At 35.5% G+C, this 25,136-nt stretch overlaps 1 protein-coding gene across 15 annotated transcripts in view; it reads left to right on the top strand.

Annotated features, from left to right (window-relative positions):
• Window positions 1–25,136, top strand: part of LOC132126567 (inositol 1,4,5-trisphosphate receptor type 1) — a 136,477-nt gene that overhangs the window by 35,375 nt on the left and 75,966 nt on the right. For 4 of the 15 annotated variants that reach the window (XM_059537893.1, XM_059537888.1, XM_059537889.1 and 1 more), the window contains exons 9-31: window positions 784–954; window positions 1,736–1,780; window positions 1,881–1,910; window positions 3,418–3,572; window positions 10,310–10,409; window positions 12,449–12,609; window positions 12,895–13,036; window positions 15,625–15,783; window positions 16,932–17,104; window positions 17,241–17,360; window positions 17,737–17,922; window positions 18,067–18,318; window positions 18,410–18,551; window positions 18,642–18,795; window positions 18,930–19,120; window positions 19,310–19,569; window positions 19,648–19,813; window positions 19,951–20,124; window positions 20,502–20,567; window positions 20,744–20,881; window positions 21,823–21,948; window positions 22,988–23,188; window positions 23,264–23,515. In XM_059537893.1, the coding sequence (XP_059393876.1) occupies window positions 784–954; window positions 1,736–1,780; window positions 1,881–1,910; window positions 3,418–3,572; window positions 10,310–10,409; window positions 12,449–12,609; window positions 12,895–13,036; window positions 15,625–15,783; window positions 16,932–17,104; window positions 17,241–17,360; window positions 17,737–17,922; window positions 18,067–18,318; window positions 18,410–18,551; window positions 18,642–18,795; window positions 18,930–19,120; window positions 19,310–19,569; window positions 19,648–19,813; window positions 19,951–20,124; window positions 20,502–20,567; window positions 20,744–20,881; window positions 21,823–21,948; window positions 22,988–23,188; window positions 23,264–23,515 (3,564 nt within the window). The remainder of the gene's footprint in view (window positions 1–783; window positions 955–1,735; window positions 1,781–1,880; window positions 1,911–3,417; window positions 3,573–10,309; window positions 10,410–12,448; window positions 12,610–12,894; window positions 13,037–15,624; window positions 15,784–16,931; window positions 17,105–17,240; window positions 17,361–17,736; window positions 17,923–18,066; window positions 18,319–18,409; window positions 18,552–18,641; window positions 18,796–18,929; window positions 19,121–19,309; window positions 19,570–19,647; window positions 19,814–19,950; window positions 20,125–20,501; window positions 20,568–20,743; window positions 20,882–21,822; window positions 21,949–22,987; window positions 23,189–23,263; window positions 23,516–25,136) is intronic. The other 11 variants (XM_059537901.1, XM_059537900.1, XM_059537895.1 and 8 more) reach the window with 5 other exon arrangements.

The raw sequence follows: 25,136 nt of genomic DNA, 5'->3' as shown, positions 1-25,136 counted from the left end.
TTCTACATCATCCACTGGAACGTCACTCTCATGAACGCACAAACCAATTAAGCTGGAAGCTATAGATTATGGTTCATAAAGTTTTAAAAATGGATATTAATTATACACAAACTATATAATAATTCAACTACCCACCCCAGAGCAATGTGAAGCACTTTATTGGACTTCTATTGGATTATAGAATATCAAAAGCCATTCACAGCCATTATAAAGCCTGGAAGAGCCAGGAAGTTTTTTATTATTGTATTCGTTTGAAATAAGAAAGTCATATACTGTACACCTAGGATAGCTTGAGGGTGAGTAAATCATATCCCTTTAATAATGACCAATGTGTTTTTATTTCATAAACTAAAGACTGTGCAGTGTTTTATTTTATAAATTTGATTATTCAGTATCTGTAATAGAAAAAGTTCTAGAAATGATTACCTTAAAATGAGTCATTTTGATCATAATGAAGCCCTGGTAGACAGCGTCTGTAGTCCCATTTAGCTGCTTGTTAGCGACTGCTATTTTCAAGACACATAAAAGCTTAAAGTCATGAGTGGGGTGTAACTGGTGTATTTTGTTGTTGTTGAGTAATATGTGCAAATATCTTAAGCTTATGTTTCCCACAGACCTTATTTCAGGTATTGACTCTGGGACTACGGAAGCAGAAGTTCAAATAAACTTGTTTAAGGGTTTTAGGACTAATTCACACAGCAGTCTTATTGTAATTTTGTGTGAAGGGTCCCTTTAAGTACAGCATATGCTGATTGTGACATTCCTCCCAATCTCATATTTCAGGTGGTTCAGCATGACCCGTGTCGTGGTGGCGCTGGTTACTGGAATAGTCTTTTCAGGTTTAAGCACTTGGCCACAGGACACTACCTGGCAGCAGAGGTGAGTGAGGTGTGTTCTACTAGCTCGGGATCCTCCCTCAGCTGTTCCCAGATCAGCACTAACCTCTCTCACTGGGTAGGGAACCTTACTAACTTCCTCTAGATTTTCTCTGGCTTTAAAACTGCAGTCTGTAAGATTTTCAGCATCCTCCTGGATGTTTCCATCAGACCTCAAACCTGACTCGAGCTCATTTTTGTCCAGCTAGAAGCCAAATTGATTAAATCTTACATTGTGCAGCTTTAATCACGTCTATGGTGCTGTTCCTTGAACATGGCTAGCTTGGATAGCAAGATATGTTTAAGGATATTTTAGATAGATTTAATAAATTTTTTATTATTTATTATTACATTTATTATTTCCAGTTATTATGTTAGCATTTTAATGCTAATTTTCTTTTAGTGTTTCTTTTCTTTTAACTTTTTCATTTGTTATCTCGACAGCTTCATTTTGATTAACAGAATCGTCTTAATTTTTTTAGTTAACGATTATATATATATATATATATATATATATATATATAAATATATATATATATAATGCATGTATGTATGTATACAATTATGTACACCAGTTATTTACAGTGGGACAAGGAATTTAAATTACAGTAAAAGGGGTTAATTCTGAAATTATGTGCATGTGCTTTAAATAAAGGAAAATCTTGGTTTTATGTCAAATCTTGAAACATATCTCTCTAACCAAGTAGAACATGCTCAAAGAGCAGGACCCTGTCGGTCTTTTTTTGGTTTTATTAGGTTGTGCCTAATCAATTATTTTCCTGTTTAGTTGCCTGTCAAATAGAATGATCTGACTTCTTTCACCATTTTGAGGACATGTTGGGTGATTTATCTGTTCACAGGTTAATCCTGACTATGAGGAAGAATCACAGGAATCACGTTCATCTGTAAGTGGTTTCATTTCTGTTAAATAGTTGTCATTCTTGTGTACTGTACTGTGTAGATATACAGTATGTGTGCCGGCTGATTTTTTGTCTTTGGTTTCAGGTGGCAGATTTTTCACCCTTTAACTTCCAGGTACTGTCAGACTTACTCTCATACAAAGCTTCATCTTCATGGTCAAAGATCAAAATCGAAGCACGCCCCTTTAGAAATGTTCCCCATAATTCTATTTGCATAGCTCTACGTATTCTACACAGAATGTGTTGTTGTAAAGTGTTTGTGATTGCAGCTTTGTTTGATGTTGTTGTTCATTATAGTTAAAAAATGTGTGGTTTTTTTTGTGTTTTTTTTTTTTTTTATAATATATATATATATATATATATATATATATATATATATATATATATATATATATATATATATATATATATATATATTCTGTCCTTTTAAATATTTCTAAACAGCTGTAATTAATATTATTATTATTATTTGTTTTAAGTTATTAATACAACTTTATTTAAGTTACTTGCCAATGCCTCCTTTCCAATTTATTTTTTCTTTTTTTATATAAGATTTATATTTCATTTTAGCTTAGTTTTAGCTTTTCGTTTTAGTTAACGATATCAAAACTGTTTATAATGAAAGTAATGGGGGAAACACACTGAATAAAATGTTAAAATACATGTTGTTTCATAAAGTGTAGCTACGAGACAAGAAATGTAACTGTAAAAACCCTACCAACCTTGTCTGTGCAAAATTACATGAAATATTAAAACTGTAAGTAAACCCTATAACTTTTAAATCAAACATGCATGGTTACAGGTAGGAGACTGTTTGCAGAGAGAAAAATACTGCAAACATTGATGCTTTTATGACTAGAACTACATGTTGGTTTGCCTAAAACTTTAGTTTTTTATATTCTTGCAGCTCAAATAATACACATTTTAAGGAACAAATAATGCAAGTGTTTTAACAAAAATTACAACCTTCACATTTCTGTATTTAAACCCTTAAAATGCATTACAGATTTTTTTTTTTTATTTTTTTTTTGGTAAATTATTTTTATTGCTGTTGAAATTAACTTGACTAGAACCACAGAATATTTTAGGAAATATTAAGTTTAATTTCACTCAAGTTAAACACACTATTTAAACTTAAAAAAAAAAATTCAACCACAATGTAGCACTCTAGCTGTAAGGCCGTTTGAGCAGTGCAGCTCATCGCCTGTAGGTGGCGGTATAACACCGTCATTTATTTAAAGCAGCTGTTCCGCCTGTTGCTAATGTACATGTCGAAATTTAATCATAATTTTTGTTGATAACAGACTCTTAGCTCAGGTTTATAATATCTAAGAGAATTTTTTTCGGAAATGAACCAAGAAGCAGTTAACTTTATTGTTGACTAAAAACTGCTAAACCTGTTTTGCTAGAACCCTCATATACCGCACCATGAGACTGATCGAGAGATTCTTTTTTATCATGTTCTCAAAAGCTTTGCAGAATTTCATGTCACATGCAAACTTGTATACATGTCATGAATTGATTGTTTCTTCAGCTAAGACTTGTTTTATCGGAGTCACATAATCAATAAACTGAGCGAGGTGTTGTGTCTCCATGGTTATGTGGTCCTCTCTGTCCTCTAGCTGGACTCGGAGCATGAAGCTCTGCGAGCACGTCTGCGAACACCCAACGAGAAGGTCATGTACACCCTCGTGTCCGTCCCTGATGGCAATGACATCTCCTCCATATTTGAGCTGGATCCCACCACCCTCAGAGGAGGAGACTCCCTCGTCCCCAGGTACACACCTGACCATAACCATCTCTAAAACCAGTGCTGGTTTAAATGGTACAGTTCAAAACTGCATTGTGATCCTGTACAAACTTACCTGAACAGTGTGAATCTGCTTTGTACAAGGCCACATGATGAATTCAAGTCAAATTTTGCAGGAGCTCTGCTCACAAGTGATATTTAAATTACTAATATAGAAGTGTGTATGTGCTTGTGTTTGTTATTATTTATTAATATAAAAACAATTCTGCATCTCTCTCTCTCTCACTGTGTGTGTGTGTGTGTGTATGGCTTAAGACTTTTGCACATTAATGTTCATATATACTGTGCTGTATATATATATATATGTGTGTGTGTGTGTGTGTGTGTGTGTGTGTGTGTGTGTATGTAAATAAGTGCTTTTTAAATACACAAAGTTTGATTTGTATTCAGCTCCAAAAGTATGTCTGTTACATTGTAAAAATATAATATAGTGCTTTGTATTCTACAGTAAAATTTATATTTATCCAATTTTTTAACCATATTTGATAATGTTTATAGATAAGCAACAAACCATCCAACAGATTAATTATAATTTGCTTGAAGAAAATTTTAAGTTACAGCGTTAAGTATTTACTATAATATTTAACTTGGCAAATAAGCATTTTTCATATCTAATTACTCATTACCATTAGGCAACATAGTGTTGGCAACATAGCGTTATTAATAATGTAAAATATATTGTAATATTTTGACTCACTGACTGATTGATTTAAATAAAAATAACAATAAAATTAAATAAATACATTTAAATACATTTTTAAATAAACAAATAAAGAAATACATTTTAATAAAAAACAATTACAATTAAACATTTGCTATGTTTAACTTTAAATATTACTATAATAATCATTGAGTGTAATAATAATAATAATAATAATAATAATAATAATAATACTTTAAAAAACAGAGTATAGTATAACTAAGAATTTTAGGAAAGATTAATGAAAATAATATTTAAAAAAGTATTTTAATGAGGAAGTTTGACCTGTAGTGTAAATATTTCTGCCGTTTACAACATTAAATGACCCAATAGAAATGTATGTGATGAACTGGTGTAGTAGTGCATGCAGAGATTGTATAATGTACACTGTGTTGGCAGCTCAGGGTTAATCAGACTTTGAGTTGCAGTGGTAGGTTCACTGCTGTCTGCTTGAGCTCCGAGTAATGTGAGATTCCTGTTTATGATAGGAGATTTATGCCTCAATCTCTGATTCCATCTCTTTCTGTTGCCTGAAAAAGTTGTGAAGAGTGAAATATGATTTTGTCCCTGTCTATGGACAGCCCAACCCATCCAAAACCCACAGAGTGGTTGATTGTTACAGTAAGTTGTATTCAGGCCTGTGGGATATTTGAATTTAGTAGTAAACGATCCTTAATGAACCTAACGAGAAAACATTGTATCTGATTTATACGGTTATGGATATAAGTGACAGGAAAGAAGTCGTTTTGCACTCATGCATTTTCCTGGTATTTCTGGAAGTCGCCTGAGGTCGGGTGACTCGTTTTGTTTGTTTTTAACTGTAAGCTCTGTCGTCTCAATCGGTCATGCGTGACAGAACACAAGCGGGATGGCAGATTTGGAAAGATGTTCACATGCGGTCACATGTCTGCTCTCCTACCCGTCAGACTCTTTGTCCACATACCACAAAACCCAAGCGCTTCCAGGGTGGAGTGCGCACATGTCACATTGTGTGTGTGTGTGTGTGTGTGTTTGCCTCATCCAGATACCTGCAAATTCTTACTTTTCTTTCTGAAAATGGGCAGGAAAGTCCCGACAGGGTGTGGAGGCAGGAAATCAGGGTGACCGTGCACTTTGCCAGCGTGATATCTTTCCATGTTGTCAAGACATGTTGTTAAAACAGAAGCCACCCCCAGATTCCCTTATTTATATAAGCAGTCACTTGGAAAGTGGTTTTATGAAGTCATCTTCCATGCTGCTCAGAATCAGAAGATAGTAGGGGAAATTCAGGTTTGGTATTAAATGGGTGAATCACATGAAGATGTCCAGATTATGTTTATGACTAATGTACATAGAATTTACATGTTCTATAAACAAATGTTTATAGAAGGCATATTAAATCCCAGTAAAGTGTCATATATATATATATATATATATAGTTTTCCTGTGCTGCTTGATTAGTTCATTAGTTTCCACCTGTGTTCATTAATCATCTTATTAGTCCATAGTTTGGTTTAGTATTTATAGCCCCCCTTTCCTCAGTTTCTTTGTCCTGTGTCTGTGTTTGTGCAAAGAGGTTGTTTTCTCCTACTTTTCCATGAGGATTTATTAAAGACTCTGTTTGTTTGACTATCTGTCTCCTTTGTACTCCTTCAAGCTCCTTTCCCCAGCAACCCTTGACAAAACACAGTAGTTTAACCTTTTGATATATTTATATATTGTTTTTGGCACTGTGGTCATGGGTAGGGGTGTCACGATTCTCCAAATCCTCGATTCGATTGCATTTTCGATTCTAAGGTCACAGTTCGATTCGATTCTCGATTTTTACATTTATTCTTTTTAAAGCACAGATTGTCATTTTTCAAACTAGACTTTTATGCAATATAATATCTGACCTTTGTTTGCAATGTACCACACTACATTGTCAAATTTAAAACTTTTATTAACAACATAATGTAACAATAACTTATATCTTTAGTCAATTGAAAACTTAAAATAAACTGCCATACAGTTTCTCTTTTGTAAGTGCAGTCTTCTTCACAAAAGATGACATTCAAGTTCACAACAAAACAAACAAAAACAATAAAACAGACATGTCCATAGTCTCTGAACAATTAAGTGTCTTAACCTATTTCCGAACAGATGAACATATACCACACGGATAACTACTTTTTATCCCCTGAGAATGATGACTGTATTTTTTCATTCTTTCATGTTCTTCCTACAGATGGATATGTTGTTTAGAGCTGCTCTTTGAGTTGTCAAAAACATAAACATTTTTTATAATAGAACAACACAAGACAACTGTAATAATTTTGCAGTTTTAAGTTCTTCTTAAAGAGGAATATGGAAAGAGAACTGCTAAAATATTACTAAAATAATGCGTTCTACTTGGGATTTCGTAGCGTGGCTCTAGCACGCTAATTAAATGCCTAAAACCGGAGTTTTCCACCGACGAATAAGGTCGCATGTCCGCGGCTATGAATACTCCTACCACACGCGTAATTGCATTTGCACGAGTTGAGTTGCTTGGAAGTTTAATTCCAAATGAAGACGGAAGAGTAGTTTGTGTAGTTGTTGGTTTAACAGATAAATCTATGTTTTTGTGGTGCCTGCGGAGATGCCCTGCCATGTTAGTCGTGTTGCCAGTGAGAGAATATGGTACACGCACATAGCACAGCTTGCAAACTGTTGTTTTTTTGTCGACAACGCGAACGTTGTCAAGATAACTCACTGGAAATCCAAAATACTTCCACACCAGCGACTTCAGTGAAAGAGGAGGGGATTCGAGTTCTGTCGATGGGTCTCCTGCATCTGCAGTTGCCATGCTATCTTTTGAGTGGCTGTTAGAGGAGGTTGACTCGCAGCACTTCAACACATGTGTTTTTTCCGCTTGGCAAGTAACCAGACGCAACATGGGGGCGTGACAGCATCGACGATTCCATTTTTTAATTCGAAGTTTGAGACTGTGACTTAATTTCGATCGATTTCGATTTAAAATCGAAATCGTGACACCCCTAGTCATGGGTGCTAAAGTAAGCTTTTAAATAACATTTTCAAAATGTGACTCATTTCTTGCAATTTTTGTGGTGATATAGGCTGAGCGAATATAAATTATTAAAAGCATATGCAGAGTTTCTATTTAGGCTATAACGTGTTTGCAGCATTCTCTCATTATAACACATGAATTGTAGACATTATGAAAGATCCATTATGCATATGTTTATTGTGCTATAACAGAGATTTGTGAGATGTCTTTAGAGATTATAAATGCAGCACTCTTTACTGATATTCTGCCAAACCATGCACGCAGCAGTTGCTTGCTTTAGTTAAAAATAACAGTGTTCTGTGAATGGTGATGCTTTAATAACAAATATTTATCGTGAGCATGTATGCTAGGATTTCATTCATTTCATGGAGAAAAAAGTAATGTAACTAATTACTAATTACTTTTGAAACAAAGTAATCAGAACAGTAAAGTGATTTCTTTTAAAAGGAGTAATCAGTAATTTGATTACATCTTCAGAGTAACTTGAGCAACACTGGTCTTGAATCAATAACCGCTTCTTTGTATATTGAGCCTATGGGCCTTGAACACATCTATAGGCTATCAAGCCCCTCAATCACATGCTTTGAATGGGTTTCATGCGACACTAAGCCGCAGACAGTCATATGTGTAACAAGCTGAACTGTGGCCTTATCTTGTGTGTGAGAGAGATCATCTTTCAAGTTTGATCCTGGTAAAAGGATTTTCAAAGTCATGGCTTTAAGTGTGACCTGAAAAACTCCCAGTCTCACAAACCAGCGCCCTTTCACAGCACCAGAGGGCTGTAGATGTGGCTAATTAGTCTAAGGGGGTACACACACAGACACACACACACACTCATACACACAAAGGTAAGTCTGTTAGTTACATAGGCGAGTACGCAACTGTGCCAGGAATACAGACATTTCTGATGTTCACTTGTGGTCCGTCTAAAGCCTGGTTATGTGTGTTACAGAGTATGTTTTTGTATGAAATTGTAGGCCCAATTTTGCTTACTTGTGTGTGTGTGTGTGTGTGTGTAATTAGATGTGTGTCTTTTAAGTGAATGAACTTAATTGACTCTTTTGATTGAGGTCCAAATTAGATTCTCATGAAATGACAGTGACACAGAGCTGGGTGACAGATGGCAAAAATCATATTTTCAGTTTTATATGTCAATCTGATGTGTATTTGATGCATGCCATTTTAATGTCAAGTCTAACTGAATAAAGAAATACTCAGTCTGATATGAATTTGACTCAGTTGAACTTTTAAGTGTAAAAATCTCTGAAAAAAAAAGTCAGTAGGATATTTATCTCTTATGATCACCTAGGCTGCATTTATTTAAACAAAAATGCCATAAAAGCTGTAATATTGTGCAATATTATTCCAATTTAAAATGGCTGCTTTCTGTTTTAATATATGTTACAATGCAATTTATTCCTGTGATGCAAAGCTGAATTCTCAGCATCATTACTCTAGTCTTCAGTGTCACATGATCCTTCAGCTGATTTGGTGCTCAATAAAAAAAATCGCATCATTATTGTTGTGCTGCTTAATATTTTTTTTTGGAAAAGGTGATGCATTTTTATGATTCTTTGATTAATTGAATTTTTAAAAGAACAGTGTTTATTTGAAAAAATGTTTTTGCCACTTTTGATCAATGTAACGCACCCTTGGTGATTACATAATTACATTAAAAAAAAAATCTTATTGACCCAAAGTTGACCTAGAGTTGAGGTGAAATTCTCTTGTACACACACAAAGACAATATACAGAAAAGTATGCCAAATTATGTTCTAGGTGGAGTATTTCTTTACGTCAGTAATGTTCTTTGTACCATTTTTAATATTTTTCCTTCCTCTCCATTACAATAATTCATGCAGTTTGACACCAACCTCCACTGCATAATATCTTTCTCATTTTCTATCTCTTTCCCCTTTTTTAATGTTTCTGATGATGCAGCTCAGTTTAGAAGTATTGCTTGTTTAGACCAGTACCACATTTATAAAACAGATTGGATTACAGTGTGAACGTCGTCTTAGTGTGCAAGACTAATGTGAACAGGTGCATTGTGCTTGTGGCAATTTAGTTAAATGAGCATGAATTATCTGACCTGACAGGTATTGAACTTCCTTGTAGGGGTGTGTTTAAGCACCACACACACCAAGAACAATAGTGGCTTTGAAAGCCAGAAGGTGTGTGTGTGTGTGTGTGTGTGTGTGTGTGTAACTGCTCTATAGCTTCCCGCAGGCACTGTTGAAGTCAGTGGCATGAACTCAGGGAAAGTTCATGTTTGGATTCCGCAATATGACTACAACAGCTTAAGTCTGCGAATGCATGAGTCTTAAAGCTAATTACTTAAACTTCTGATCACAGATGTTTTAGCATTAGACACTCATATCCTCTTAAATGATGGATTCAGCACCACATGAGTTTACAGGGGTCACAATGACCTGAAGGCTTCCCACCTCACAATATTTGTCCTGAACCTAGTGACTTTTAAAATTGCTCACATGACTCCTTCGTACAAAAGTACTTTGTCCCCTACGGGAGCATTTGCCCCCTAAATGTGACCCTAGACGACCCTCGCCACAGCAGGAATGTGAGGAGACCTCCTGTAAACTCTTGATGCTCATAAGATTAAAGGTTAAGGGAGGTTATCAATTACCTGTCCAGTTACCTTTATTCATCTATAAATATTTAATATAATTACATTTAAAATAAAGAATGTACAAATGATTAAATAAATACATAAATATGTACATTCAAGCATTTATACATAAATAATACAAAAAAACTTTGTAAACAATTAATTTCATTTTAAGTTAATATTAATAAAGTAGTTATTATTCCAAGATGCTCATGAGTGCCATGTCAGCATCAATGTGTCAGCAATTTATAAACAAAAGAGCTTTATTTATTTATTAAGCAAATCATATATTTTGGTATCTTTGACATGAGTGTTAGTGCTATTGAGTCTTTTTGTTTCATCCTCAGGAGCTCGTATGTGAGACTGAGGCACTTGTGCACCAATACATGGGTCCACAGCACCAACAACCCCATAGACAAAGAGGAGGAGAAGCCTGTTATGTTACGGGTGGGTGTTAAGTCTTTCCCAAAAAAAACAACAACACCACTGATATCAAATGGTTTATCAGTTAGCTATTTCATCTCATTTGTTGTCTGAATTTTTAGCAGCTGTTGAAATAATAATAATAATAATAATAACAATAATACTAATAATTATTATAGATTTTTTTTATGAATTTTAATTATTATATTATATTAATAATGAATTCTTGAAATCTTAATACATATACAAGTATTGTTTTAAATATGATTAACATTAATCACTTTTAAATATTTTAAATATATTTTGTACATTATATATATATTGGGGTTGTCAGTCGATTAAACTTTTTTATCTAATTAATTACATAATGTGTTGATTAATTAATCTGATTATTTCGAAATTATCAACAAAATATATTTTAAAGCCATATTATGTTAAATGAGAAAGTATCAAGTAGACATTACAAAAGGTAGCTTTAGAAAGAAATCTTTCATTTGATTCAGTATAACATTTATTACACATAAACATGTAGTCTACAATTAATGGCCTAACATAAACTATGGAACATAAAAGATGGCTTGAGGGTAATTGCTGACAGCTGATACAGGGCTTTTTTTGCCCAAATATCTTAAATTGTTAGGGCATAACTGCATTTATGTAGTTGTTGCCCTGCATCATTTTTGTCAACAGTCAACTGTATGAAATGTAAGATTGTGTACAGGTCAGGAGGCAGAGCCAGTGCGTTAACTGTGTTAAAATAATTTCATTTTTTATAACTAATCATTTATATGTATTAGGGGTGTAATGGTACGCAAAAATCACGGTTCCGTACGTACCTCGGTTTTAAAGTCACGGTTCGGTTCCTTTTCGGTACAGTAAGGGAAAGAAATGGAAACATTAAACTGCAGGTTGTTCATTACTATGAACTTTTTTTTAACAATTTGTTTACACTTTTCTTAAATACTTTTTAATAAAATATATGTAAAATTAAAAAAGAATAAGAAATAAAATACTGCTGCAAAGTTCTCCACTAAATAAAATACTCTGTCTCAAACCAATATCATATAATAAAATATAATGAAAAATATAAATAAATAACTATAATTACAGTGCAGTATTACCAATCCCAGCTTGTAGGCCTGCTCATATTTAAAAAATATATAAAACTTTTCCAAAGTGTAAAGTGCAGCATCAACAGTTTCAGTTTTTAGACCTGCTCAGATTTCGTTATTGCGTTGGACCGATCGGAATTAAGAGCAGAGGTCTGTTTAAATGCCGACGGGAGCTGTCCTTTATCAGTAGGCTTTATATTTATGCTCAACATGAAGTATAGATATTGTTGTCGTGAAGACAAGATCCTTGTCTGTCGGCGGTCTCCCTCTATGTCACCTACAGCAGCAGCAGCGCGCCGTCGCCGCGTCAGGCATGATTCTGGTGTGTAAAGACACAGAAAACGTGAAACAGCCGTCATGCAACTGACACGCAGCAGAAACGCCACGCTCACGCCACGCAGCCAGTGTGTCACCGGTCTGAGAATCAGCTAAAGGGCGGGATTTGCGCTGAACGCGGAGACTTCCACCACTTAATATGTTCGTTTGGAAACACGAAAATGTACCGATGTTCCGCACACAAAATATTGCATTCGGTCACATACCGCACGTACCGTTACACCCCTAATATGTATATTATAATAAGTATATATGTTTATATAATTTATATATATATATATAATTAAATATCTAAAAAATATAATGTAACATTGAATTTTAAATAAATATAATTAATATAATAAATATAAATATAATTAATAAAGAATTTATATATTCTTTTTTCTGAAGAATATATAAATATGAATATGTAAAGAATATATGACGTATGAATTATACCTTTACATTAACTTGACTTTATTTTAATATGCCATTGTAAAATATTTTGTATGATATATAAAGGCGGTAAAATAGAATGTATTATAATAGATATTATCTTCGATATAATATCATTCTTATTATCATGTTATCTTCATATTATTGTTATACTAAATTGCAATTGGTTTTCTCCTTCAGATTGGCACATCACATATCAAAGAAGATAAAGAGGCCTTTGCCATTGTGCCAGTCCCTCCTGTGGAGGTGAGGGACCTAGACTTTGCCAACGATGCCAGTAAAGTGTTGGCCTCCATCGCTGGCAAACTAGAGAAGGGCACAATCACCCAGAATGAAAGAAGGTACGACCCCTGAGAGTATCTGGAATAGGAATGTGCTTGAGTCCTTAAGCGACCCCTGACTAAATGGTTTTGCTGCGACCTCATTTAACACTTCACGTTGTTTTACTGTATCAATTGATTACAGTGTACAAACTCTATGTTTCAACTGGAATTTCAGATGCATTGCTTTGATGAATGTGCAACATTTTCCACCACTTCTGATGGATAGTTAAGTATTATGCCCTTGATTAGGGACTGTTAGGAGTTTAAACCGACTTGACCTTCTTTACTTTGCACATTCTGAAGGTTTGTCACCAAGCTTCTCGAGGACCTTGTGTTTTTCGTGGTGGACATTCCCAACAATGGCCAGGATGTTTTGGAGATCATGGTCAATAAACCCAGCCGTGAACGGCAGAAACTCATGAGAGAGCAGAATATCTTAAAACAGGTAGGATGTTCCTCAATACCTCACACTTCACCTCTTGTAGTGCCTAAAAGACATGCCCTTCACCTTAAAATTTACATTTTCAGGTGTAGAATAGGGATGTGCACTACAACCAATCATCTAGACTAAAAGCCTCAGAAAACATTGTGTGGATTAGAGCCCTGCACGGGCCTCAAATCTAGGCCCGAGCCCGGCCCTGACCCGAGACGGTCAGGCCCTAGCCCGACCCGTGTCCGACAGCTCATCAGAATTATCAGCCCGAGTCCGACACGGGCCCGTGTTTTTATTTATTTATTTATTTATGCTCTATTTGCAACAATTAAAAAAGCGGTCAGTTTTGTGTTATGTTTCTTTTCATTTCTTTATCAAGTTAATTTAGAAAAATGTTTGGAGCATTTTTTTTTTAAATGAAGATTTACGTTAATCAGCCAAGCCGACAGCGAGTAGCCTAAAACATATTTAATCAATTAAGCCTCTCAAATTAATGCTAATACTTTATTTGGCTACAATAAAATCCATAGATATAAAACACTTCAAGCATATCACACAGACAATTAGTTTAATATATGTTTATTTATTAAACCACAGTGAGTAAAATAAAAAAAGAAATTAAAATACTGAGGCAGGCTCGCAACAGCGCTCGCAAACGAAATGAGAAATAGCCTACAAAACAGATTAAATTAATTAAAAACAAACTTGCAGGTTATCTTACCTCAAAAATGCACCACTTAACATGTCCATTCTTTTTTCCATTAGTTTCCAACAGTTAAACGAAAATAAAGTCCAGTCAAATGAAAAGTTAGAACAGTCTCTTACAGAGCATCGTGGAGAAAAAGAATAGCATCCAGAGTGGAAGGTTTTAACCCACTCCTCTCTTCTATCACTCTTCCCGCTGCGCTGAAGACACGTTCGCTGCTGCTGCTGGCGGGACACTAAACACAGAGCGAGCCAGTCTTGACAGTTGAGGTAGCAGGGTCTCGTGCTGTTTCCACCATAGCAGCACATCTCGTCCATCACCTTCCATGTTGTGATTGAGGCGCATGTATTGCTGTACTTCATCGTCGTCATCCTCGTCCTGCTCCACAATGTTTTCAAACTCGGCCAGCGCTCTCTTCTTTCCTGCGTGGCCCGCAACAACAGGTGCAGACACAGAAATGCTCGCCGCTGCATGAATCATCATTTTATAATTATTAGTTGGCCAACTAGACTATGATTAATACATTAGCCTAATTTAGAGGCCTATAATAGCTACTACTACAATAAGTGGATATAAGTGAAGTATAATCGTGGGTCGCGCTGACGGAAAAGCGTGCGTGCGTGCGTGCGTGCGTGCGTGCGTGCGTGAGACTGTCATGTCAGTATGTCAGTATAATTATAACGGGTTGAATTATCAGATTATGAAAGTTATGAGGTTATGAAATGTCTATGTTTGTTTTTCTATCGTCGATGTCAACTTCTCTTTTTTTTTTATTAATGTCTAAAAATATAAATAAGGATAACCCAAAAAAGGCCCGAGGCCCGGCCCGCATGTGAGCTATAACGTGAAAATTGGCCCGAAGCCCGGCCCTAGGGGCATAAATAAGTCGGGGCCCGTCGGGCTCGGGCTGAAATGCAGGGCTTTAGTGTGGATATGCAATCCATTTGAAATGATAAATCAAAGAGTCAAATAATTCTTGATACCTTATTATACAAATTATTCTTATTTTCCATCAAACGGTTCAAATTTACACACTGAAGCCAACAAAAGCAGCAGAAGGGCTGAATGAAAATGCAAATTCACTCTTTGACAGCAGATGGCACTTTTGGACAAGCAGAAATACAGTGAATACCATGGTTACTCTTGTAAACGCTGCACTAATAAACACTATTTATTAATGTTGAGATAACATGAAAAAATGTCAAAGAAAATAAGTTCCCTTTCATAATGTATCCTGCTTTATAACTTTATTGTAAGTAAGAGGCACAAAGAAAATGCAAAAATCTGAGGTGACATTAATTTGTTTTTGGCTTCCGATATCCATTTTTCATAATAATGTATTATTGTATGTATTATTTATTTGAAGCCATCTTGATATAATACTACGGAGCCCCTAGAGGAACCTTTGCAAAAATAATTTTTTAAAATTTTATATTAAAGACTTTCGCGTTTTCACAAGAAACTTTTGCGTGTGACGAAAAACTATCGCACATCAAAGGCACATCAAAGGCACATTAAAGGTCCTTTTAGGGGCTCCATAAGATAAACATCAGGGCTCATAAAAAAGTCTTTCATTATGTAACTGCAAACTGCCAACTACTAACTTTTTGGTCAGGATGGTTGGTTCCAGAGACCATATTTGGATGGTATACAGTTTTGAAAATGATTGTTCCAGAAAGATTTTTTTCGCAATGATGCCATAGCACAACAATTTTTGGATGTCCAAAGAACCTTTCAGTGAACAGTGAGTTATAATCTGAATAACATTTTAGAGATAGAGACCCTTTTGTGCAGTGGAAAACCTCTAAACTTTCTTCATCAAGCAAATAAGGAGCCTTTATGTTTAGGAGTGTAGATGCATCATTCCAGTCTCCATTCTTCCTCCATCAAATAGATCTTTAAGCTGCTTCAGGCCCCATTCACAGACAGTGGTGATGGTCCCATGTTGCGTCTGGAGGAGCTGAGTGACCAGAGACACGCGCCCTTTAGGCACATCTGCAGACTGTGCTACCGTGTGCTGCGACATTCACAGCATGACTACAGGAAGAACCAGGTGGGTCTGCAGGACATGAGAGCGTCTCTGGTTCAACCTTCAGCCTCACAGACCTCATACAATGATTTAAATGATATTTAAGGAACAATTCAATATTGTTTTTTATTTTAATCTGTACTGTTTTTTTCCTCATAAAAACAAAAACCATATTGTGGACCCAAAATGCAGGACCCAAAGTCCCATTTGTTCATTCTCTAAAGCCATGCTGATATGATTCAATTCCGCTTGCCTTCATTTTGATTCTCTCTGAAATATTCATAAACTTCAAGATGTTATCAGTGTCTGCAGGCATGAGTGTTATTTCCTGTGGTTTCCAACATTACACGTTTAATGAATACTTTTTAAAGTCTTAAACCATTCTAAAAAGTTATATATAATGCCATCTAACCTCAAACTTTGAACTTTCAAAGGTTTCAAAATTCAGTATCATATCGGTAGGTGTTGATATATGAATCAGTGTAATTAATTAAATATATTTAATGCATTTGATTGCATTTAACAGGGTCTATTAATTTATTCTGTGTTTGACAAAGGAAGTGGTCATGTTTACACACACACACACACACACACACACACACACACACACACACACACACACAAAGTCCTTATTAGAGCAAATACTTCTCATTAAATGCAGATAGACATTCTCTATAGATACTTACTTTACTGTATGAATCAAACCATATGGGATGTTTAACCATATGGGATGTCAACCATACGGGAAGTTATTTGTATTTTTCATAAGGCAAAATTAATTTAGAATCGAAGCTCAAGTGTCATACTATTCATAAACAATGTCATCCATAGAAATAAAACCTCTTCAGAGGATATTAGCTGAAAATATAGCCATAAAGTGCTTGTTTTATTGAATCATTCACAAAAATGTATTTATTTGTTTATTTATTTACTTACATTCATTAAGGATTGGATAGAAATAAATTGGGATTTAAATATTTCAATTAGTTAACAGCAATGTTTTTTCCATACCAGTGATATAAAATATTTTAAATATTTTGAGTTTGATTTTAGGTTTTATATTTGCATTTTATTTTTAGTGATTTTGTGTTTTGCCTTTTTTTAAATATACATACAGTACATACATAATATATAAATAATATTCACTTAGTCTCTTTGTGCCCTCTGTCCAGGAATACATCGCCAAGCAGTTCCGCTTCATGCAGAAACAGATCGGCTATGACGTGTTGGCCGAAGATACAATAACGGCCCTCCTCCACAACAACCGCAAACTCTTGGAGAAACACATCACGGCGGCAGAAATTGACACGTTTGTTAGCCTTGTGAGGAAAAACCGTGAACCAAGGTGGGAGAGAGTGTACCGCAAAGACAACAGAGATTTTCTGTCCAAAATTTTGAAAGCAATGCTTAAACTTGTTGGCCAATGTAAGTGCCAAGAAAGATAGAAGTCTGACAAGTTTCCATCTGCTGTTTATGTTTAGGTTTCTGGACTACCTGTCCGATCTGTGTGTGTCAATGAACAAGTCCATCCCAGTGACTCAGGAGCTGATCTGTAATGCGGTGCTGAATCCTGCCAATGCTGACATCCTTATAGAGACCAAGTGAGACAAATTTGAAAACCATGAACAAAACAAAAGGGCATTAAAGAGAATGTGACTCACATTATGTTAAACATAGGTTCATTTGCATTTGAGATTACTTTCTGAATGTTTCATTCGTTTTTTAGGTATTTTAGTATTAACAACCGTTCAATCATAAGTAATTTAAAGTCAATGATGGGTATTATCTGTCTCTTTCTATAAGGCTAAGATCATCCAATAGGTTTCATGGGATACTTTTTTGTTTTTCAAAGAAAACATGATGAAAATCAACAGTGACACATTGTAGATGTACAAAATGTTTGCCATTCTAGGTTATAATAATGAGTTGTTTGTTGCCAGTTCCATTTAAATTCTGTATCTTTCTTTCTCGACCCAGGCTGGTGCTGTCTCGGTTTGAGGTGGAGTCTGGAGAGGGTCCAGTGGAGTCAGAGGAGGACGAGGAGGAGGTGTGGTTGTTTTGGAAGAACAGTAGTAAGGACATCAAGAGTAAGAGTATCAGAGAGCTGGCACAGGATGCTAAAGAAGGCCAGAAAGATGACCAGGATGTCATTAGCTACTACAGGTCAGCCAACAGGAAATAAACCAAGGGTCAAAGTTTATATATATATAAAAAAATGCTTTCAAGTTCAAAATGGTAAAAAACAAAACAAATCAAAACATCAGTTCTCTCTCAGTAACATCCTCTCCTGGTTGATTTCTTTGTTAGATACCAGCTGAACCTGTTTGCACGGATGTGTTTGGATCGCCAGTACTTGGCCATTGAGAAGATATCAGGCCAGTTAGATGTAGACCTGATCCTGCGCTGCATGTCAGATGAAGACCTACCCTACGACCTCCGTGCCTCGTTCTGCCGGCTGATGCTTCACATGCATGTAGACCGTGACCCGCAGGAACAAGTGATGCCTGTGAAGTACGCCAGGCTGTGGTCTGAGATCCCATCCAAAATCGCCATCGACGAGTACGTTGAAGCGTTTTTTAAACAGCTTTCCATTATTAGTGTTCTGTAGTTGTCTCAACCAAGTGCATTTAACGCTGTATTTTGGTTTTAGCTATGATAATGATGGAACCAGTAGAGATGAGATAAAGGAGCGCTTTGCACTCACTATGGACTTTGTGGAGAACTACCTCAGAGATGTGGTCTGTCAGAATATTCCTTTCTCTGATAAAGAGAAAAACAAACTGACTTTTGAGGTAAGTCGCCCACCCAGCATGTGCAGGAGTGACGAGCTTGGGTTGTTATTGGATGGGACTAACTCTTGTGTTGCTTTTTGTGTTTTTAAGGTTGTGAACTTAGCAAGAAACCTTATTTACTTTGGCTTTTACAACTTCAGTGACTTGTTGCGTTTGACTAAGATCTTGTTGGCCATATTGGACTGTGTTCATGTCAGCATCATCTATCCCGTCAACAAAATGGAAAAAGGAGACGAGTCCAAAAGTAAAGAATATTTTTCTCAAATTAGTCAACAGTTTCAGTCAACCTCAACAGCCTTGTTGGTCCTGTAAATGATATTCTAACAGTAAATTAACAATTTATAATTTTGAACTATTTCTTGGTTATGTTTCTCACAGGTAGCAATGTAATGAGATCCATCCATGGCGTTGGGGAACTGATGACCCAGGTGGTCCTAAGAGGAGGCGGATTCTTACCCACAACCCCCACAACACCCCCTGATGGGGATGTGGTGAAGACCCAGACAGAACCAGAGAAGGAAGACATCCTGGTGATGGACACCAAACTGAAGATCATAGAAATCCTACAGGTGATTAAAAAACCATAATTTAATAAGAACACATAAATTGGAAAATATTTTTTTAATTAATTTAATTGTATTTAATTTTATAAGACCTATATGAGGAACCTTAATTTCAACCAAACAAAAATGTTGAATGCTGGTAAAAATAGAGTTCAAATCTGGTACAAAACTGAACCTTGTGTTTTTGTTGTTCAGTTTATACTGAATGTACGACTGGACTACAGGATCTCCTGCTTGCTCTGCATCTTCAAACGCGAGTTTGACGAGAGCAACACGCAGACGGATGCAGTGCCAGCTGCGAATGCAGACGGGCCCAACTCTATCCCAGGTATGCAGTATATCCCGATCACTATCCCCCACAAGTTACTCTACAGATTCTGTGAGTTTTCTGTGTGTTTTACAGCTCTGGACTTTGAGAACATTGAAGAACAAGCAGAAGGAATTTTTGGTGGAAGGTAAGGATTCATTTCTTGAATAAGGAGCTGCTTTGTAAGAGATTGTAAGCGTGTAACTGTAGTTTTTTCTGAACTCAGTGAGGAGAACACACCTCTAGATCTCGATGACCATGGTGGAAGAACATTTTTGAGGGTTCTGCTGCACCTCACTATGCACGATTATCCACCACTTGTGTCTGGAGCCCTACATTTGCTCTTCAGACACTTCAGCCAGAGACAAGAAGTGCTCATGGCTTTCAAACAGGTATGTAACACGATGACATTGCTTTTTTAAATCATTTTAATGAATGGTATTGCCATTTTTAGTCCATTTCTTGCTGTTGATGTTTAATTTGTTTGTATTTTAATTCTTCATGCACCCCTCCTCTTTTTTCCCTATAGGTTCAGCTTCTAGTGACCAGTCAGGATGTTGACAACTACAAGCAGATCAAATCAGACCTTGACCAGTTGCGATCTAACGTGGAAAAATCTGAGCTGTGGGTGTTCAAGCGTCAGGGTGATGAAGGCATGGATGCAGGAGACGGACTCCCAGCCGAATCTGACCACAAAAAGAAGGTGGCAGCATTTATAATTTAAGCCAGAGACCCCCAAGGACATATTTATAAGTGTTGGCTGGCCTACAATATTACGTATCATATTAATGCACTGACATTCTTTATGATGCTTACATTGCATCATCGAGTTTGTTGTATAATTTAGCTGAATTTTTTACAAAAAGCTCTGTTGACCCCATATATCAAAGTAAAAAAAAGCTGTAAGTGGTAATTTGTACTTTTTCTTGTAATTGAAACCATATAGCTCACTTTTTCTATTATTTCACAGTTACATTTTTTCCTGGGGCAGTCTTTTGTACATAATAGCCATTATTATTTGAATTAAATACAAAATTAACAGTTGCTTTATGTAGCCTTTTTCTGCTCTTTATGTTTAAGGACTCTGGTTCGGGCAAAAAAAAGACAGATGGAAATAGCAGTGACAATTACAGAGATGTGAAGGAGGTAAAGTGTCATTCACACATGAACATTCAGCATTAGAAGGTAGGGTCTGTGTATAAAGTATTTAATGCATCTAAGCACTATAAAATACGATCTCAGCGATCTGCTTTAATAAATAGTGTTCATTTACTTCATTTACTCCTCTTTAGCTTTTCATCTGTTTTTCTTTTTATCTCTAGATCCTGCTGCGTCTCAGCAACCTTTGTGTACATGAAGGACCATCGGGGAAGAAGTGTAAGAAACAGCAGCAGAGGTTGTTGAGGAACATGGGAGCTCATTCAGTGGTGCTTGAGCTGCTACAGATCCCTTATGAGAAGGTGCAGTACAGTATATAAGTGAGCAGTAGTTTAGGGGTCTTCTCGACCCCAATCGCTTCTTACCCGAACCCGAGTGCATTTTCCTGATGGATCTCATGTCTATTAGATGGATTACTGTGTACAAGGTTACAGATGTCCATTTGGAAAAAGCACATTTATTTTAAATTACCCAAGACCAAGGTCACTAATACCGAACTTTTGTACATGAACCTGCTTTGGTCTCAGAGTCAGACCTTGGGTTTTGGGGTCCAAGTGGACCCATGAAGACCTTTAGTCTAGTGTACTCGAGTTTAATAAGTGTGGTACTGGCAGAATGATTTATATGACATTTGGTTCTTTTAAAGCTTCTTGAATGTTCATTCTTCAGCTGATGCGGATGATTTGATTATTTTTAGTGAATCAAAAACATACAACACGCCCAGTGTAGTGTGATTCCTGAATGAATCACTCCAAAGATCCAGTTCATTTTAGTGAATCTTCTTGAATAATCTTGAATAAAACCTGTATGCTTCTTGAATGAACGATTCTTTATAATTTTGTAAATCAAAACATGCAATTAGACTTATTTATTTAAATAATAATAATAATAATAATAATAAACATGCAGCTTTTCCAGTGAAGTCCAGTACTTAAATAAAAGACTTCTATTAGCCATTCTTTTTTCGTTAATCCAATAAACATGCAACATGACCGTAGTCTATTTCTTGAGTATATAATTTTTGTGATCTTGATGGCTCGTATGATCTAATTCTTCTTAGTGAATCAAAAACACGCAACACATCCATTTTTGAATGAATGTTTCCTATGAGCTAGTTTTTTCAATGAATAAAAACACTGAAGAATCATTCAGATTTACCATTTTATTAAAATATGAACAGGTGTAAATGTTCTCTAACTCCAAAGAAAAGTGTGTTAATGCTTAGTGATGTACTTTTTGACAGGGTGAGGACGTCCAAATGCAAGAGATTATGAAACTGGCTCACGAGTTTCTTCAGAACTTCTGTGCAGGCAACCAGCAGAACCAGGCTCTGCTCCACAAACACATCAACCTGTTCCTCAACCCTGGGGTGAGCTCTCCATCTCACACACACACACACACACACACAGGGAAAGACAAGTGTTGGGTGGGGGTGCAGTGAGACAGACGGAGGTTTTCAGTTTCCATATTGCTACATCTTAAACAAATCCATAAACATCATGGTGATGATGATTCATAGTTCATCACCATGACATCATGACGAGACTAATTGTGGTCTTAATTTTGTGGGATTTTAATGTAACCATATATTTGGGTAGTGTTAGTCATACTATAATTGGTTGTTGAGTAAACACATTTATTTATATGCTATTTATATAAAAATATGATTTTTATAAGGTTGATGCACAACCTGGTGAAACTACTCCAGCTTTTTTTATTATATTAACTAGTTAGGTTTACTTTAATTTCCCACTTCCCCTATTCATTTTGGATAGAAATTGTATTTTCGAGTTTTGAATTTAAAATCCACATATTTGATAATACCAAAAAAAGTTGAAAATAGAGTGTAGAGAAAAAAATGACATATCCATGATGAACAACAATATAAAATTAATCTTATTGGTGTAATAATATTAATAATAATTATGATTATTATTATAACAGTAATAACATTTTTAGGATAATATTTTTATATTTTGATAATAATAATTGTATTAATCTATTACTATTGCTCTTGCATCTTTTCACAAACAAGCCGCTATGCATCACTTTTGCAGGACAGAGTCCCGTTAGAATATCTGTAGTGCTCTTATTCATGGAGGATCATTGTTAGATCATATTCTGTTTGTTTTAATGGTTGTGCTTTGTTAATGACAAGCAGTCATTTTTGTAAAATGTTTCAGCATCACACACACAACTTTTTGCTCAATTTGAACGAATCTCTAGTTCAAATCGACTCTTTTCTGGGTTGCTAGTACAATCAGGACATCACCTCAAAGTGTTGGTTTGTAAACAGTGATTTCATCTACATATATCGGATCTTAAAAAACAAACAAACATTTATTTAATTTCTTTCGCTTTTTCACAGAACAGACAGAACATATCTGATCTTTTTTTGTCATGTGTAGATCCTGGAGGCCATCACCATGCAGCACATCTTCATGAACAACTTCCAGCTGTGCAGCGAGATGAACGAGCGCGTCGTGCAGCACTTCGTCCACTGCATCGAGAGCCACGGCCGACACGTGCAGTATCTGAAGTTCCTGCAGACCATCGTCAAGGCCGAGAACAAATTTATCAAAAAATGCCAGGATATTGTAATGGCTGAGGTGGGTGGCTGATGTGCTGAAATTGCTTTTGGTTTTGGTAGTTATGTCTAACATGAATCAATATTGTTCCTGCAGTTGGTGAACTCTGGAGAGGATGTGCTGGTCTTTTATAATGACCGGGCCTCCTTCCAGACTCTGGTCCAGATGATGCGTTCAGAGCGAGACCGGATGGATGAAAACAGCCCCCTCATGTACCACATCCACCTGGTGGAGCTGCTGGCCGTCTGCACGGAGGGCAAAAATGTCTACACCGAGATCAAGTGCAACTCCTTACTGCCGTTGGACGATATCGTCCGTGTGGTTACACACAAAGACTGCATCCCTGAGGTCAGTGGCCTAGAAGTGCATGCTGAGTTTTGTTTTTTTTCTGCAACATTGTGTTATTGTAGTATATTGTCTGTTTTCCCTCCCCTAAACAGCACATAAAAACAAAACAGCCTGTGCTTGGGCATTTTATATTGGTCGGATGGTCTGTTCCTGTCTAAGTGTGTGAATTTTGGCTAGATTAAGCTGGAGTGAGTAACAGACAAGTTCAAAGTCTGGATACATGAGACTAGATTGGCTCTGGCCGAATGTTCAAAGTCTAAATTAGTGAGTCTCAAAGGGCTCCCCATTGTCTAACACAAGAATGAAAAGCTAAATTATAATATTTATTCTGCAGTTATGACAAAGCTGCTTCTTTTCAAAATGAAGTACCACAAAGTGGGACATATATTTAATAAGGTTGTAATTCCATACACTGCAAAAACCTTATGTTCTTCAGTAAAAGTTGCTGAGGGGAAATATTTAAAAGGTTATTATACATTTTTTTTAATTGTTTCTTTAGAGTTTTAATTCAATTAGATGATTTGGTTACACATTATTTTAAGGTGTCCTTGTTGCAGTGTAATTATATTTTTAAGTACTGAGTAGTGTTAATGTACTACATGTACTTACTTTTAGATTTTTTTTTTACATTTCTTAATAAATCCTAAATGATGAAATGTATAGGGGAAAATATTATTTTATTTAACTGAAAAACACAAAATTCTAAAAAATATAGCTGCATTTTGAAATCAGATTGTACTTTTTTGCATGTATAAACAACATGTAAACACTGCAAAAGGTTTTCCACAAACTCAATTGACAGGCAAGTAATTGCACAAAATTATATAGTATACATAAAAATAAATAATAAACAACACAAATAATATCCTTTTAAAGTAGCAGTCAATTAAGTTTATTATTCTGTAAACTGGTTTCCACTTTAATAAAAAGAAAATTTAATTTTTCTCAACTCCTTTTTAATAGTATATACATTTTCACATCGATTTATTAAAAGTTTAACAATAAATAAATAAATAAATGTTTAGGGCCCTAGGAAATGTTTAAATTTTTCTCACCATATCATTTATTTTTTTCAACGTTACCAAATTCTGTGTTTTAGCATATCTAACTATTTGAATACATAACACAACTTAACTTATTCATTTTATTTTTTCTTAAAGTAGCCTTATCATTTTTTTCCCCAGTGTTTTTCTTGTTCTCAAATGAAGGCATAAAACATTAATTTCATAATTTATCATTTAATAATGGAATATTAAGCATTTAAGCAACTTTTTTTTTTTTTTTTAGCAAAGAAAGAGGATTTACTATTAAAATTAAAACATGGAAGAAATGTTGTTTGATTATTCCTTTATATAATAAATAATGTTTGTTTCAGTTTAGTAGTAGTAGTAGTAGTAGCAAAGACTATAGAATACATATAGAATATGTCTCAAAGAGGCTTTGGTAGTAGTAGTAGGCTGTGTAAATTCTATCGTCGTTATTTCAAACCGGAATTTTATTTTGACGGTTGCCGTAAATACCTTTACAGTTACAATACCTTTACTGTGCATGTGATATGACACTAGTTTTACTGAAATCAAACGGTCAAATCCTCATAAAGTGACTCAGAGCAGCGCTTCAG

Source organism: Carassius carassius, chromosome 44 (assembly GCF_963082965.1).
Source record: "Carassius carassius chromosome 44, fCarCar2.1, whole genome shotgun sequence".
Classification (NCBI taxonomy): Eukaryota; Metazoa; Chordata; class Actinopteri; order Cypriniformes; family Cyprinidae; genus Carassius; species Carassius carassius.
Note: the sequence above shows the minus strand (reverse complement) of the source record. Positions and strands in the feature narration are given on the sequence as shown.